The 17,847-nt window shown below is 32.4% G+C and overlaps 1 protein-coding gene across 5 annotated transcripts; it reads left to right on the top strand.

The window, feature by feature from the left end:
- Positions 1 to 275: 275 nt before the first annotated feature.
- Positions 276 to 17,847, top strand: LOC129940359 (uncharacterized). 5 transcript variants are annotated; one of them, XM_056048670.1, is made up of 9 exons: positions 289 to 408; positions 488 to 586; positions 7,043 to 7,151; positions 7,217 to 7,364; positions 7,442 to 8,146; positions 12,939 to 14,649; positions 14,714 to 14,840; positions 14,909 to 15,054; positions 17,483 to 17,847. In XM_056048670.1, exons 3-9 carry the CDS (start codon positions 7,054 to 7,056, stop codon positions 17,629 to 17,631), a joined length of 3,084 nt encoding a protein of 1,027 aa, XP_055904645.1. In that variant the 5' UTR covers positions 289 to 408; positions 488 to 586; positions 7,043 to 7,053; the 3' UTR covers positions 17,632 to 17,847. The 5 variants fall into 5 exon arrangements, with proteins under 5 accessions (XP_055904647.1, XP_055904645.1, XP_055904644.1 ...); XM_056048672.1 differs by lacking the exon at positions 488 to 586 and having other exon boundaries at positions 276 to 408; XM_056048669.1 differs by having other exon boundaries at positions 298 to 586.

Genomic DNA, 17,847 nt, shown 5'->3' with positions numbered 1-17,847 from the left:
AGTTTATAATCCACACAATCTGAATCAGGTTTAATGCATTGTCTTTTATAAACTAATTGTTGCACAAAACATGTCCATTTAAGGTAAGGTAAGCACTTTGAAATTCGTTGTTCTCATTTCTATACTTTTTGAACACTGTCATTTATTCGTCGAAAATTTATATCAACTGTAAACGTGTGCGGTATATTGATGTAAGCTGTAGACGTGTGCGTGCAGTTTTTAGGTAGGCAAGAATGACAGATAAAATTCTGATCTTCACATGAAGTGTCTTTGATCTTTGACTTCCACTCAAATTTACAATTTAAATTTGCAGTGCTGCTTAATAGTCTACCGTCCACGTGAATATCCAAGAATCCCATTTTTTGTTTGGATTAATAAATAACAAACATGGTACATGCAGTTTAAAAAGTTAGTCATCTAATTTATTGTATTTAAAAATTGTATGACTTTAAATATGTGAGGTTAAATTCAAATGTTCACGTTTTAGTTTTTACCAAGTAAATTGAAGCAAATGAAACTTTTAGTGCGTGTTCGGCAAAGAAACACATTTACTTCGAAAATCTAAATAAACTTTAAATCAAAGTAGGTAAGGATTCGTATTTTAAACAATTTTGTATCAGAATGAAAGACTGGACAACTTTCAATTAATAGCTATCCCTATTAAATATTTGTTTGTTAAGTGAAATAAAAGTATCTGTAGAATACCTTTTTGATATTACGGTGAGGAAACACCGTTTAATCATAGAAGAAAAATGTTTTCCTTTCGGTTTTAACCCTACTTTTTTTAAATTGTTTTTTGAATCATTTTACACGACTACAGGTTTTTTGATAGGACGATGCATAAACAGAGTGGTATGTACGGAGCATGCTACTCCATGCAAGCCCTGGTTAGGACACTAGAATTTGGTGTGGTTGCGAGTTAGGGTATATGCCAGGTTTTTCGGTCTGGGCTCAAATTTATTTTACAGCAGCACGAATTTTCACACGCGGTTTTTTTATTTGATATACATTTTACTAATAGCGAGATATGCAAGGGGGCATGTTGCTCCCTTGCAACCCCCCTACTTGACACATTAAAGGATTTCTGTGTATACAAAGTACTTTTTTCATATGAACACTAAAATCAAAGAAATCCATAACAACAACAAAAAAAAACAAGTATGGCAACACTGAACAAAAGACACGTGCGAAATTTGTTCTGCGATAATGGAAAGTTGAGCCGAAAATTTTATTGAACTCAAAACAGGTGCTTTTTAAGTGGAACAAACAAAAGCAGGGACTACATTTTCTAGTGTTCAGATGCAAAAAATACTTTGCATGCACACAATCTCGCACCCTCCCAAAATCCTATGCCTTAAAATGCTTAGATGTTGGTACGTCGTCGGCCGTATGTACTATCCATTCAAACAAAATTTGTTTTAGGAGTTTACAGTGCCTCAAAACCCAAAATACAAAAAAGTAGGATTAAGTCCGAAAAATAAAATATTTTTTTATGACAACGGTGTTTCCTCTATTTGCAGTTATTTAGAGCTTATATATATAATAATATAAGTCTTATGACAGACAGACGAACGGAATAGGGGACCCACTTTTTTTTACTTCGCTCTACCACCGTAATGTCATTTTTGATTTCAAGTTGCAAATTTTTTACCATATATGTATGTACATAGTTCCTTACTGTCGCAAGTAAAAAATTAAAAGGGTTATAGGTATACTTACCTATTTCTTTTTATAACATGAAAGACCTTTTTAATGTCCATCTAATTAGAAACAACACACAACTTTGTAATTTGTCGGAAAAGCTCTTCGTTTAATTTGGAGGCATCTTCACTTCTCAAATTCAAGAAATAGCCTTGAGCACACCAGCAGTAAAGCTTTCTAAATTCTTCAATGTTCGACTTAAGAACATCAAAGTTGTTATTTTTTAGTGCAACGTTTGATCAAACAAGCTCGATTTATTTTTGATTGATTACCATTTAAAAGTTGTGATTTAACCGCGAAAAATGTATTTGTGTGATTGCAGAGTTATTTTAAGTGCTGGAACTTCCATATGGCCTACATTTTCGTCGGTCTAATTTACTAGTCTTTTCTTTAAAATGCTCAGTTATTTCACAGCTATTATCGTCTTATTTATTCTAAGCACAGGATGAATCAAGAAAAACAAACGCAAACCAATTCTTGACCACTGCCAAGATGTATTTCAAATCGAAGGCTGTTTCTTTTAGCCGCCGAACATCCCCCTAATACAAATCGTTAAAGCAAAATGGTCAGCGAAATATTTGGCAGCGGAAACGTTGCTTTTGTTTTTGAGGAAATTTAATGTAGGTGTTTCTTGAAAAAATATGCCCTTAAGTAATATGACATTTTAAAATGAAATCCAATTTAAAATTTCTCGGAAGAAAAAAACCAAACCAAATAAAAAACAGCTGCATTTGACCAATCATTTGTTAGAGACACATAGCTGCGAAAACCAAAACTAAAAGAATTCAAATATAGTAATAAAATAAGTTTTAATGAATATTATTTTAAATTTAATGTAAATATGTATACTTTTTTTTTGTAGCATGGTGGTTAGTGCGTTGGAGTGTCATGTAAGAGGTCTGGGGTTCGATACCGGCCTATGTCATCTAAGTTTTTTTTCATGAGTACTGCCTCTTGCGAGGAATTGACAAATTCTCCAAAAGTCATTCTTGCCATGAAAAGTGCTTTCTCAAATTAGCCGTTGGGATTCGGCTTAAAACTGTAGGTCCCCTCCATCCCCAACAACATTACTCGCACACACGGTTGACAGTTGTAAGTCACTAGGCTCTAGTTCCCAACGGACTGTTGCCCCACCCAATTTATTTATTATGTTTATTTTTTGTTGAAATGGAGAAACTATAACTATATATGAGTTACGTACACTGCACAGAACATAAAGGAAATGGGCTTATATAATTATTATTGTTGTCAAAAATGTTGATGTTGACGAAATCAGCTTTCAGATACAACTGTTTTTACAAGATATCTAGTGTCTTTTATTTAAATTGATACTGTTGTTAATACGATTGATAGTGTACATTTTCTTGTTAAATTTACAAGTTTGATCATTTAAAAGATAACCGAAAATTTTCTTAAAGCAACCATTCTAATTTAGATTGTACCATATCATTCAGAGTGTTAGAGTTTCAAATTCGTTTAGCTTGGGCCATTTCTATAAATAAATCTCAAGGGCAAACAATTTGCATTTGTGTTTTAGATTTTCTCACCGTCGAACCTATGTACATATGTACATATTTGTTATAGCGAAAGGAAGTTTAACCAAAAATATTTTGCATATTGGCCGTTTGAAAAATAAGTCTTGAAATACATGGTTTTGGTACCACACCTTCATCAAGTGCTGCAAATGTTTGGACAATAAATGCATCGTCCTTCATTTACAATTTGTTGAAAGAATTTGAAGACAATACCAAGACAAACCTAGTGGCTAAAACCAATCATGATGTAACGCACCGCATTTAAACGAAAGGACCTCCTCCTCAAAAGCCATCCGTTTATCTCCTGAACAACTCAAAACCGCAAAGCAACAATTAATTTATATGATCAGCCAAGGGACTTTTCGACCTTCAAAGAGCAGCTGGACTAATCCTCTTCATATGTTTAGGAAGAATAAAAACGACTGGCGATCTTTTGGTGACTATAGGAGACACCACCATCTCAGATCGCTTTCTCGTTCCTCTTATTTCGTTCATCATCTGAAGGGAAAGACAGTTTTCAGCATGTCATAGATTTAAGTCCAGCATACCATCAAATCCCTGTCAAACCAGATGACATTCCAAAAATACCTGTCATCACTTCTTTTGGGCTGTTTGAATTTAGGGTGATGACTTTCGGTCTATGCAATGCTGAGCAAACCTTTTAACGTCCATGATTTATTTCTTTTTTATCGCATCAAACTCAATTGAAGATCATCTCAAATTGCTCTTTAGACGTTTCCGAAAGTATAGACTGACCATAAATCCTTCAAAATGCACGTTCGATTCGGCATCTGTAAGCTTCTTAGGATCTTGGCACTAAAGAGCAAATCAAACCATTGCCATCCAAAATTTAAACCACCTAATCCTACAAAAAGCCACAAAAAGTCCAAAATCGATGAAGACTTAGGAATGTTTAATTTCTACAAATGTTTTGTTTCCAAAGCTGCTCAGTTTCAAGTTCCTTTTCATGCATATCCCGAATGACGCCGAACTTGATAAAGCTTTCCAAACCTGCAGGGAAGCTCTAGCGAAATCAACAGCACTTTCATATCCAGATGTTAACGCTCCATTGTTAATTATGACAGATGTATGCGATACAACTTCAGGTGCTGTTTGGAATGTGTATCCAATCATTGACAATCTCTTGAATTCTATTCAAAAAACTTGTCATCGTGCTAACATGGCAATTAAGCATTTTAAACACGTGCTGAAGGAAGACTTTTTCTTCTATATACTGACCATAAACCTCTTACTTTCGACTTTCAAAAAATTAAGCCCAATTCAATTCAAATATTTTAGCTACATCGACAGACTACAATTTTATTTGGCAAATCAACAGCAAAGCGATGAAGAGCTCCAAAAATGTATCTTTATCTTTACAACTAAAACAAATTACACTTCCAATACGAATCATCATCAAATCTTCAAGATGCAAGAAATACACATTTCTCCAATTTCATCTGAAGTGATAACTACTCAAATGACAAAATTTGGCAAAAGAGTTTATATTCCACTACAGGACGAGTGCTGTGTCGATTCTTTATTACTTTTCACTTAGTTTTTTCTAATCTAAATTAACTTATCATAATGTTATAATTTCCAAACTTTGCTTATCGAAGGTAAACAAGCTTTGAGTATAAATAACTTTTCAAGCTTCAATAAAAATTAATTTTTGTTTTGGAATTCAAAGAGTTGACATCTCATATTTTTAGAAGCAATACAGTGGACTTCATTGTATGTTTACTTTTGCTCCCTCCAGCAGTTTATACAATTTCCTGCTGATCGATTAAGCTAGGTGAAAAAAGACTTTCTAGCTTCCTTTACCTTCCAGTGAGTGCCTCTCATCGTGTATCATGCTTGACTTGGGACACCATTTTTTTGCGATTGGCGTTGAATTCTAACCAAGCCTTTCGTCTTTGTATGTTTGGGTTTTTCTTGAGGCGTTTTCTATAGTTGACATATTATCTTTTGATGTCCTCCGTTAAGACTTTCTGTCTAGCAACTATTGTATAAATGTCGTCGTAAACCAATGTTTGAGCACTGGTTACGCTTTACACTTGACTGTTCACTTGATAAGTATTTACCGTTGTAAACCAATGTGTAAGTTTTTGATTACAGTTCAATTCTACTGACCCCTATCCTCTGGTGGGGCAAGTCAAATAAAAAGAATTATCGTGTATAGTGTTTCAGAGACAAGTGAAACTTTCTTAAGATTTTCTATTTATACACATTAAATTCCGACGCATTACTTAAAATATAGCAATTTTAATGATAGTTTTCCTAAATATTATATTACCAATTCCAATGTCCACCTGTGTTGTTTTATTTCTGATGACGAACGATGGCGTCAATGGTTGATAGTTATAGGTAAACATATTTGTCTTGGGCATCGAGTTAGTATTATATTTGATTGATTTCATATAACATTATTTCTGTGGGATGACATAGTTGTTTTTCGAAGATGAATAATAAGCGTCCCGTTAGCTTATTGGTATTTTTGCTATAACTTATAGGGGGTCGGGTGATTTTCACTGCAGTTAGCACATAATGTACGTATACATTCATCAGGTTTGTCATTGTCACGTCACTATCAAGGAAGCATAGTGACTAGTTAAAGTTCATGAAGAATTTGGTGATACCGTCCCAGATGGCTTTCTATATTGCCAAACGGTATTCATAGGAGTTTTTTCTTTAACTGTTTTTGACATGAGAAATTTGCAGAAACAATACAATGGTCTGATGTTCCTAGAGGCGGTAAAGCACTGATTGTGTATTTTTTAGGGTCAGGGATAAGAAACAAGTCAAAACTGTTGGCGCACTGACTGCAACGTCAGGAATCTGAGTCAGGCGGTTTAAGTTGAATTTATGCCCAGATTTGGACTCCGATAAAGAAAACATGTGTGGATGTTGTGCTTATATACCTTGAATTTTAACCCCATGAAATTAAAGTTTGTGTTAGAGAACAAACCATATTGTGGCTGAAGTTGGTATGCAACATAATCCATTGTGAAGAATAATGGCGCATATTTAGATTAAATTCAAAATTAGCGGAATCTTTACCCATCTGAGTTTCCTTAATTCCAAAATGGTCTGTTTTTCCGCGTGTGAACATATGTATGTATATAGCATACAACATTTTAATATTTAAATCTTACAAAACACTACGATGAACTTAGGGTAACCATTAAAACATATTGTAGTAGTTAAGGTCTATGTAATCTGAAAGTACATTTAGCCTGCCGTCCATATTTGCACTTTTTTTTTATTACTTGTTTGTGATTTGTTCTTTCTAACTTTAAAGAAAAATCAGATAATTAAAAAAGAAAACGATGCTTTTGAAATAGCTGTAGCAAGTGCATACAGTCATAAGCGAGAAGAACACAAGAAATGAAATATGTTGAATTTCAAATCAGCGAATCATAGGCGTCAAGATGCGATGCATTTAAAGTGCTTTGTCTCTCTATTTCAATTTCGAAAAAGTTGTATATTTGACGCACTTTTACTAAGAAACACTGCAAGCGAAAGTTCCTGTTACCACCATAACTTAGCCTAGCAGCAACTTTAAAACTGGTTTCCTTTCAAGCCAAAAATATGCCATCTGCTCTGGTATTAATATAAGTTCGGGGTGTATTTCGAAGCTTAAAAATATTTAAATAAGGTGCTAAATTTTATTAAGGACAATATAATAAAAATAAGGATAAGATAAGATAAAATTAGTATCATGTATTTCTCTTTTAAATGCATTTTGTAAAATTTGTACTCATCAGCAAAAACACAATTTTAATTTTTTTTTTTTCAAAATAAAGCAATCAATATAATGGATTCGAGGCTTTTGAACGTGTTTCACAGTGATCAATTTGATGGAAACTACGTAATGTTTGATACTGATAACCACTTTTGGTCAAACGACAGCGGGTGAGTTGTTTTTATTAAAAGACACGAAATTGTTTGTTTTATTTAAAAATAATTTGTACTAACAGAACTCCGGGACTTCAACTTGCGGAAACCTTGCATGGAATATTACCAATCGCTCCAAATGAAGTAATATCAAGCAATTTTTTTAGCAATTCTATTTTAAAAGAAGGAGACTATTCAATAGAGATAAAAAACAATTTGAATACAAATTCGGTGCGTTGTAGAAAATATATTTGTATTTTACTTTTAAAATACTTTAGTTTTGTTTAATATTGAATTTTTTTCTATAGAAAATGTACGAAAAATACGATGAAGTGGCTTCTGTTGAAATTTTGAACAAAAAACAATTTTCGCCTCAGCAAACAATAGACATTGTATCAGTTAATCCGAATAGCGCTTACGATACGGATTTCCTTCAATCAACAGATGAGGATATAGAAATCAAGGAAAATGAAGGAACACAAGGCGAATTATCATATGAAAATGTAAGAAGCTGCAGTAGATCGACATTCCGAAGCAGAACTGATAGCTCTTCAATTGGCGACTATGAAAGTCACTCAAGTGACTACGACGATGATCCTGTTGCAATGGGTTTCAAAACTTATCCTAGCAAGTTCTCAAATAATTTTAGTTCAAAATCGGTAGTGGATTGTATCCCTGATTCTGATAACAATGGCTCCATGAAATCGATTGATAACCCAGATCCATTTGCAACGCATTTAGATGTCAGCACTTTTGATTTAGCAGAATTTATTACACAAGATGATCAAGTTTTTTATAATCATTCAACGCAAGTAGCGAACTCTTCTCTTCGCAATAGTATACAAAATACGGTTAAGCTCACAATTTCTTCTGACACTGATTCAGATTCTGATGTTATTGTGGATGTAGAAACAGTGGAAAATGAAGAAATAGGAATTGATTCCTGGAATGAAGGAAAAGTGAATGAAATTAAAAGCTCGAGTCCTAGCAAATACAAAGTAGAGAATAAAGAGGTAAGTACAATTATTATAACAAGTCTGTAACATAATCAGGATAAATAATACGCTTAGGCATCTCATAATAGTACAAATAAAAGTTTACCAAACGCGAGGTTTAGTGCCAACGCCGCAGCCATGTTTAAAAACCATCTAATAAGGTTCATGAATAAGTATCAGCACATGCCCACCAAATCCCAAATTTTCATCAATGTTAAAAAAGTTCATATTACTTAGCTAACGAAATACCCCTTTGTTTTCTACACAAATGATATATAAACAATAATATTTTTTAGGGTATTTTATTTATTAAAATTTTTTACGCAACACACTTTTTAACTATTTTAACCATTCTCTTAAATAATAGATATAATCTAGAATTTCTTCATAAATATATTTGTTATGGCCAATACATTTAAAAAATTATATTATTATTTTCTGTATGCAGTTAGGTTTTTAAGAAAAAGGCAGGAGTGACTATTTCTTTTGTATTTTAATGAACTTCAATGTTACAACAATCATTTTACATATACATATATACCTATATGTAAAAAAATTAATTTGGTGACGCTTTAGCTTGTAGAGAACCAAGGCCTAGTGTCTCAATCATTCCTGCCTGCCATTAATGTCAAAAATTAACGGTTTTAATTGAAGAAGCACTTTCCACGGAAAGAATAACAATTGGAATATTTTTTCAATTCCTCGCAAGATATAAAATCCGTCTTTAATGACATATAAGAGTAGCTTATACTTACTTAACCATAGTTAGTAGCTTATAACTAATCCCATGCGAACGATTCAAGTTAAACTACATACATAATATTACAAATAATCATGTACAGATGTCTCACGCCTTTGGAGAAGATTGCCCTTTGAAACTAAAAAAGCTATATTTTAAGAGCTTTAAACAAAGATCTTTTCTACAAAAATGAAAGCTTTTTCTTAAATATTTTGTTTCTTTGATAATCTATATTTTTACCCCTCCCATGAGTTTTTGTTTATTCCAATAGCAATGGTCTCGATAAAGGGAAAGGGATGACATTTTTGTGGTTCCTAGCTATTGCTTTTGCGTGAAGCTCTTATTTCTGATTTCATTCTTTGCTTGCCTCAAGGTTTCATACTTAAGACAAAGTCTATACAAAGAAGCATTTTGCGGTTGACCGATGTGTTGATTTACAATGTTTATTAATTGTGAATTGTTTGTTTCTTTGTAAGTATAAACAGATGAGGTAGGAATTTGTACGAACACAAGTAGGTTTCAAAATTATTTAGTTCATAGGTATGTAGGTACACAGTTGAATACCTACATATACTATAGTTGCTTCAAAAACGAATATTATTTAGGTTGCTCCAAGTTAATTGCTTAATAAACCAAATTAAGAAGGCAGTATAAGGTTGAATGAAAAATAAAAAACAATTTAAAAAAAATAGTTACTTACAGGTAACTACCTAAAAATACCAACATGCAAACATATTTTATAAGTAAAATTGGTAACAATAAATATTTTGGCTTGCGTTGACGACTAGGCTTTCTCAATTTTTATCGTACTTTTTTTATGCAACACCTAACTATTATTAAAATTACAAGTTTATAAGCGTCACCGCAATCCAAAATATTTCCGAGTACTTTTGAGTAAATGAAATTTAGTAAGTACGATATCTCTTCAAAATAAATAACAAATCCATTTTAGTGTTGATGATGTACATAGGTGAATGAAATAAATTAAATTTGATAACTATTTGTTTTTTTTTTTTTTTTTAATTGTAAAAGCTAGCCTACTTCATTGATGATAATTGTTGCATTATTGAGTTCATTTTAAGCTGGAGCAATATTTATTATTCATGGTTCAGTATACCCAGGATCCCAACTCTGGTCGTACTCTCAAGTACAGAGATTCGTTCTTTAGCCGTACTACGCGAATGTGAAATGCATTACCACACTCTTTTGTCTTTCCCGGCCATTGAAATATTCAGAAATTCAAAACTATTATGCACCGACACCTTCTTTCAGCCCCTCTCTCTTTCCTAGTACTCACACAGTGTCTTCTTATAATTAGGGTGGTAATATCCCCTGCGTTTGCGCTTGTTATTAAAAAACAATACAAATTGTTGGTCGAGAGCCGAGGTTGTTCTGGCGGTAACACTCAAAGTTTTTTAGTTGCAGACTCCCACTTTTTTTATCAATCAAACAGGATTATACTTTTTGCATCAAGTAAACATTCCATTGTTTGAGACCCTAAGTCGTCCTTATATTTTTCTTCAAAACAGTAGTGGCGATGGCACCTTATAAATCGATTCCCATCGACTTACCTTTTGTAACTCTCAATATCAACAAACAAACTTCATGCAACATGTATGTAAAGAAATCATACAAAAGCAACCAACTCTTTCTTAAGCATAGAAATAACCCGAGTTCACCCACTTTCATCCTTGCTTGTGCAAAAAACAAACAAGAGTGTTGGAAATGGAGAAATACGCATTGTGCATGTCAGGTTGAGCCTAAGCAAAGCTTGTTATTCATTTTCATAGAGTAAACAAAAATTCAACTATTCTGAAAGAAAAAAGGCGAACGTAACCCGTCTCTTATGGACTTATTGCATATTTTCCTTCATTCTCTTCCTATGAAGTTTAAGAAGTACGGGTGGCCACTTAAAGAAATTTGCGTAGTGGAATAATTTTTAGTAGAAAGTAACTGTAGCCAAAATAAACTAGGCAAATGATATTTTGTTCTAAAATACAGTTTACAAGCAAATAGCAGTGCAAGGTGTATAAAAAGTTAATTAAACTTTGAATTGGAAGTAATTTGTGAAAAGTGGTTGCATTTTGTAAATTTTAGTTACTCAAAAGTCACAATGTCTTCTGGGAATAGATTGCTGTATGACAGATACGCTCTACACCTCCTTTGAACTTATCTATTTAATTAAAAAGTTTGTTTTTTTTTTTTCTCACAATTCTCTCCGAAATTTTTTCGAAAACTGGTGGTTTTTCAATTTGATTCAAAATAAACAAACAGATGTTGAAATCGCAAAAAGAGAAATTGAATGTTTTGAGCCTTGGTTTGGCTGTGATTTCATAGAGAAATTTGAATCAATTTTCGAAAGTCTGAACGGTTGCGGAGAACCGCAACGAAAAAGAAAATTACTTGAAACAGATTCAAAAACGCGCTATAAACGCTTTTTTATAGAAATTAAAGATAATATTATAGGTCAACTTTATATAAGATATAAGTCTTGTACTAATTTAGTATTCTTAGATTTACTTAATAAATCGAAATACGATTCTTTTGTAGCAACAATACCGGATAAACAAATATCTTCTTTAATAAATATTTTCCCTGGAATATGCGATTTTGCAGCTGTAAAAAATTAACTTAAAATTTTGTATACAATTCCATCCCTTCGTTACCTTGAAGTTTTAGCACTCCATAAACACTTAAAGAATGACATGTTACGTGACACATTTCCACAATTTTTTAATTTGAGTTGATTGTTTTTAACTCGTCCGATAAGTGTTGCTTCAGTTGAAATATCTTTTTCAGCAAGTTCATTAAGTACATTTCTGATATTTTTTTTAGTCGCTCATTTTTCTCCGCCTTATCTTTAGAAATAAGTCACGCCTCGCCACTGCAAAACAGTAATGTTGTTTAAGCCAAGTACCTTACTGCTCATGAACGCAAAGAGTATGTTTAAAAATATTTCCTGTATTTTAAAATTTAAAATGATCTCAAAACAAACTTAATTTTTCAAAATTTCAATTCCAAATCGTTAGAGGTTTTTTTTTTAAATTAATTTTTATATATAAAATTTAAATTGTGTTTCACAAACACTTTTGGCATGCATTTCATTAGAGCTTATCAATAAAGGTTTTATATTTTAATTTCGTAAAAAAAATAATGACCCATTTTCAAGATATTTAAAATTAAAAATTATATTGTTTAAATTTTTGAAATCGTTTGATTTGTTCTTGAGAAAACTTAAAAGCAAAATACAGAAATATTTTTTTAATATTGAAAGAAGCATAATTTAAGTAATTTTTTTTCGAGCGGAAAGAGTTTGGGTGTGTGCCTGGGTAATACAAATTGGCCTAATGATTTGATATGTGTTTTGGTAGATGCTATTTACTGAATTAGCGTATTAACGGTGCAGTATTAAAAAAAATTTGAAAATCTTTAACAATTAAAAAAAATAAACAAACATATGTAATTTATTTTATTCACCTACAATATACATACACATCCTGTCACATGAATAGGCACAAGCTATTTTCGTATTTTATTTACCGGTATTTTTTAAACCCCAATGTTAAATTAATGAGGTATGCATTAAGTTTATATTGCAAACGAAAATTTTGTATTAAGATTTTTGGCGGTTTTTCCGCAGAAGGTCATAAAAAGCACCTGTTTTTTTTTGTGTCACATGAATAGGGCCAAATGGGTAAGCAGAAGACTGGTCCAAATTAGCGGTTTGAGCTCGGGCAGATTAAAAAAAAACTGCTTTTAATCGAAAACCGTTAAGTAAAACAAGTTACTGCTTTTTCTTTAAGAGTCTCCAAGAGGCAAGTGTTGCTTTTGATTAAAATAAAAAACTTTATAATTTTATTAAATAGACACAGTTTGAAGGTATTCGTCAAAATGATTCCATTCCACTTTTAAAGGCTAAAAAACTATATCCAATAATAAGGAATTATTAATTCATTTTGTTACTATCTGTAATATTCACAATAATCCAATTTTTATTTTATTTTATTTAATATTCATGGATGTGCATGTGCATTTATATTGAAAATACCATTCTTATTTTGTTGTTTTCAGATAAAACCTAATGAACATAACGTTTCACGTATAGCAATTGTTCCATGCAACGATCAATCAGTTTGTTCTAGAAGAAAATTTGGTATTGGTCGTGGAAAAAACATTAATATGCATAGTAAACCATTACAAGCTACTCCTAAGCCTAAAGCTAAGAGTAGGTTAAAACAAAATATCAATAAAAATGTGCAAACAATTTCTGTTGGAGGGAAAATAAACAATTCTAGTAATCGAAATGAAATAGTATCCCAAACAGAAAGCAAAGAAGAAAATATAATAAAAAAACAAGATTTATCAATTGCAAAAATTGACACTGAAAGACTAGATTCTAAAGAGTTAGTTGATCAAAAACAAGTTTTAGCTTATGATAAACATACTAAATTTATTAATAATGAACCTATAATAACTAAACTTGAATCTAAGGAAAAGAACAGAAAACTGCTAGAAGATTTTGCTTCACAAACTCCAAAGAAACGTAAGCTCAACCTTGAAGAGTATAAAAAACGAAGAGAAACCCATTCATTTCTAACTTCTATAAGTAAAAACTCTAATGTACAATTAAAAACCAAATCATCGGAACAAATAGAAATGCCTGCTTCAAAAACTTCAACTTCAAATACGTTTGAGGTTACCAAACCGATTCAAACTGAAGCTGTAACTTCAGTTGTGAAAAGTTTGAAGGAAAATCAATCTTCTAAACGATTTGTTGACCCCATCACTGAGGCAAAGAATAAAGTACTGCGATTGAGAGAACTAAAAAAGGCTCAACAAATAAAAATTATCGACTCCACTGTATCATCTAAGGTCGCCCGCGTTACGAAACTTCTTCCTTTAAAAGACATTGTCAAAAGTTGTAATAAAACTTGTAATGTAGATATAAAGACAAATAATTCGGAGTACGAGGAAATTATTATGGTTTCTACAGGTTGTAACACGGACATTACAATTCCACCAAATGGATATAGTGCAATTCAAGAGAACATACCAACAAACTTATCGCGTTCGTTATTGAAATCCAATGTTTGGTTGACCAACATTCGTAACTCATTTCAAAAGGTTCACTCTGACGAAAGTGTACAAATATCAACTAATTCCCTAATTGTCAGCATACAGGATGTTGTGGTGAAAAAAAGTTCTCCTTTACTGCTTGCACCTTTCCAAGACCAAACCGTTCCAATGTCTTCGGATCATGGAGAGGATAAAATCATTATGCATTTAAGTAAAGATAGAATAAGGAATCGTATTATTTCTAAATGTACTCAGACGGATTTATCACCTCAATTTTCGATGTTACTTTTACCGAAATTGGAATCCTCCGATCATTGTATTAATTCGGTTAAAAGCAAAAGAACAAAAGTACGCCGAAAGTGTAGATCTCGCTATAATTTATTTTCATCCGATGATGAAACTTTTAATTGTAGGGCTGAAGATGTTATAAAGAGCAGCAGGTCTAGGACAAAGCCCACTCGTCAACGTAGAAGTTCAATAAGTTCCTCTTGTTCGGAGTCGGAAGATTTTTCCAAGAAAAACCAACGAGATAATGACTCTTCCACTAGTTCGCGTAATAGTATATCATATTCTGAATATAGGAGGAGCAGGAGCAAATCGTTCGATCGTATTTACAATAGAAGTTCTCGATCAAAATCATCATCAAGATCTTTCACAAAACGACGTGATGAAAGCAGTCATGTTGAAGGGAACCTATCGGTTCCTGGTAAGTTTCAGCAATATTTCATATTAAACAAATATTAATAATAATAAAACACTCTTCATTAAAGCGGTTGAAGAACGTCGGATAGTATACGTTGGTCGCATAGAAAAGGAAACAACTAAAGAAATACTTCGACAAAAATTTCTTTCCTATGGCCCAATTAAACAAATTACTATTCATTACAAAGATACTGGGTAAGTTATGCCTTAAATGTCGTGTCTGTTTTCGTATACTTTTAGCTAATGTTTGGTTCTACTTTTAGAATGAAGTATGGTTTTGTTACCTACGAAAAATCTGAGGACGCTTTCAGGGCAATTGATAGCGGCCCAAAAGATGACATGATAAATATGTATGACATAAGCTTCGGAGGAAGGCGAGCGTTTTGCAGAGCATCGTACGCTGATTTGGGTAAATATATTTTTATTTAAACTGAGAGTAAGTACTGAAGCACATTTCCAAAAATATTGCAATATGTTCCATGTTTTAGAACAAAACGTTGCAACTATTTAATTTTGTATCTTTTCGTAAACATATTCAAAAATAACTCAAAAGCTACGGGTAGGTCGCAAAGTTGTTCCTTATTGTATGCTATTTGTGTGTGTTGAAAATATAAATAACCTAAGGTCCTCATCTTCCAAAATTCTAAAGAAAATTGTTAGATTTTTTGAGACTACTTAGTTCACGGTGTAGTTTTTTATAAATGAAATCAATCTTACATGCTAAAAAAAATTATTGGAAGATAGGCAGAAATTGGTTTGGATATCAATCCGGCCATTTTGGCTTTGGTAATAGTCAAACAACAATGGTGGGTCCATTTATTTGGGATGCGGAATTCTCTCAAAGCTTTGTATAGGAGCCTATGGTAAGTTGAGATTTCAAATTTATAGTTTGCCTAAACGTAAAAAATATGTTCATTGCAATGATAGTTTCAGCGTATGTGGCTTTTCGTTTTTGTAGGATAGAGGAAAGTATAAAAGCCGGCACACTTAAACAAATACTTGTGATACCAAAAGTATCTAAAGATCTACCTTACACATCAAAACCTACTGGTACTACCAATGAAGCGTTTAAGACAATAAATGTCAGAATTTTTCTGACCATTATTATGATTGTAGTAGAAGTGGAGTCTTGTTCTGTGTGAATATGAACATGAAGGTGAGATACCGTATCCTTTAGTACAGAAGTCCCAAGTTAAGATTGCCAACCTGTTAGGCAATGTCCTGTAAGGACACCTTTTACGGAGCTAATGTGCAATACACCAACAGAAATGGGCTTCTTTGAGCATTTAGCACACAATAAACTGTTTTTATGGTTAAGCCAGTGGCGAGGCGTCATATTGTTCAAGTCGTGCATGAACGACTAGCTTACAGGCGACATTATTTTAATTTCTATCTAATTAACCCACACCTTATAATCATACTGTTCCTTCATTCCTTATAGTTATATCTAATGTATACGTACATATTTTCCATTTTCCAACTCGCGCGTTCCTTCTGTGAACCACCCAAATAAAAAAAACGAACTAGCTCCCTGCTACTGTTTTGTTTTACTCAACCGATCTGTACAGTGTATCTACCCAAGTCGTTCATACGATTTGGCAACGAAATGAGCCCATAGCAAGCATAAAAGAAAAAAAAAAAAACAATTCGCTCGTTGTAGGGAGCATTTCGTGCAAATCTGTTTTGAACGAGTAGAGCTTTTTTTAATATATAGAATTAGGGCGTAGGTAACTAGTTTATTTATTTATTTGGGTACATATTCCAACATTTTATTTTTTTATTTTTTCGAATGTGAGAAATGAGACGCGCGTCGTTCCTAGGGTCGATTTCGTTCAGATCAGTTTTGAACGAGGAAAGCTTCTTTTTACTGTGTAATGAAGGAAATGAGGCTGGGGCATAGATGATCTGGTTTCAGTTTTCCCTGAGATATACAAATTATGTGAACTTGTACTTACATTCCCTTTAACAACCTCGTCTGTTGAATGGTCGTTTTCAACCCTTAAAAGAATAAAAACCTATTCTGCAACAACTATGGGCCAAAATAGGTTATCAAATCTTTCAATGCTTACAATTGAACAATAAACAGCTAAAAGTACTAACGTAAAATGTCTATTGTTATTTACCTTAAAAAAAAACTAAACTTTCAAATATATTTAATCATCACATACCTATTTATTATTAACATAAAAATTAAAAAACATTATTATGTACTTTTATATAAAAAAAGACTTGTTTGACTTCTTGGCATCGCAAATAAGAATTTTGAAACTGAACGACTACATTTGTTAGGCACGCGTCGCCGCTGGGTTAAGCTAAAGAAAAACATGTGCCTTAACAAAAAATTACAATTACAAAAACATCTAACTATTCAATGGGCCAGATCTCTGACAGCCATAAAATAAAATAAATAAGTGATAGGAAAATAGCCCAAACCATGTATTTTTTTATGAAATGTATAAAATATGCCGAAACAAACAGCTCTCAAGGTATTTGATTGGAATTTATTGTAGGACATTTTTGTTCAAAATATTGGAATTAAAGTAACTCGGAAAGTACTATAAACTGTGCACGTCTAGTATTCAAAGCAAAAACAAAACTGAAAGTGAATGGTCTTCAGGTTCAGCAATAAGGCTTGTGGTTCTTATTGTGATATATTACTCAAATTATAATTACATTACAAAAAAACAATTTTTGAGACCTGTTTCTTCCTGACTTATTATAGCGAAACCAATGTACTTTACTGTAATTTGAAAATACTTGTGTGTGCTTAGTATAGATAACACAAAAAATGAGCTAAAATTTAATCAATGTTCTGAACAAATTATTTTTCTTTTCAGATAATGCAGGAATGAATTCTTGCCAGTCATATGTGATACATCGCCAAGTGGCACCACCAAAAGAAGAAGATTCATTCGAAGCACTTCTACTGAAAGTCAAAGCGAAACTTAATTCAACAAAATCAACAGGTCAAAATTCAAAGGCTTGACACAACCAATACAATTACAGGAAATATGTTGACTTTCCTTTTCTTAAATTAATTGATTCTTCCTTACAAATTAAAGCTGTGCCAGTTTAGAAACTACTCCCGCCATTTATCTTTTCAATACAGCGTTAAATATCTGAAATTGTAAATAGTGTATTATCTAGTGTTTTAGTTACGGCATGAAATAAAATAATTTTAGCTTACTTTTTTTTCATAAGA

The sequence above is a fragment of the Eupeodes corollae genome, chromosome 1 (assembly GCF_945859685.1).
Source record: "Eupeodes corollae chromosome 1, idEupCoro1.1, whole genome shotgun sequence".
Taxonomy (NCBI): Eukaryota; Metazoa; Arthropoda; class Insecta; order Diptera; family Syrphidae; genus Eupeodes; species Eupeodes corollae.
Note: the sequence above shows the minus strand (reverse complement) of the source record. Positions and strands in the feature narration are given on the sequence as shown.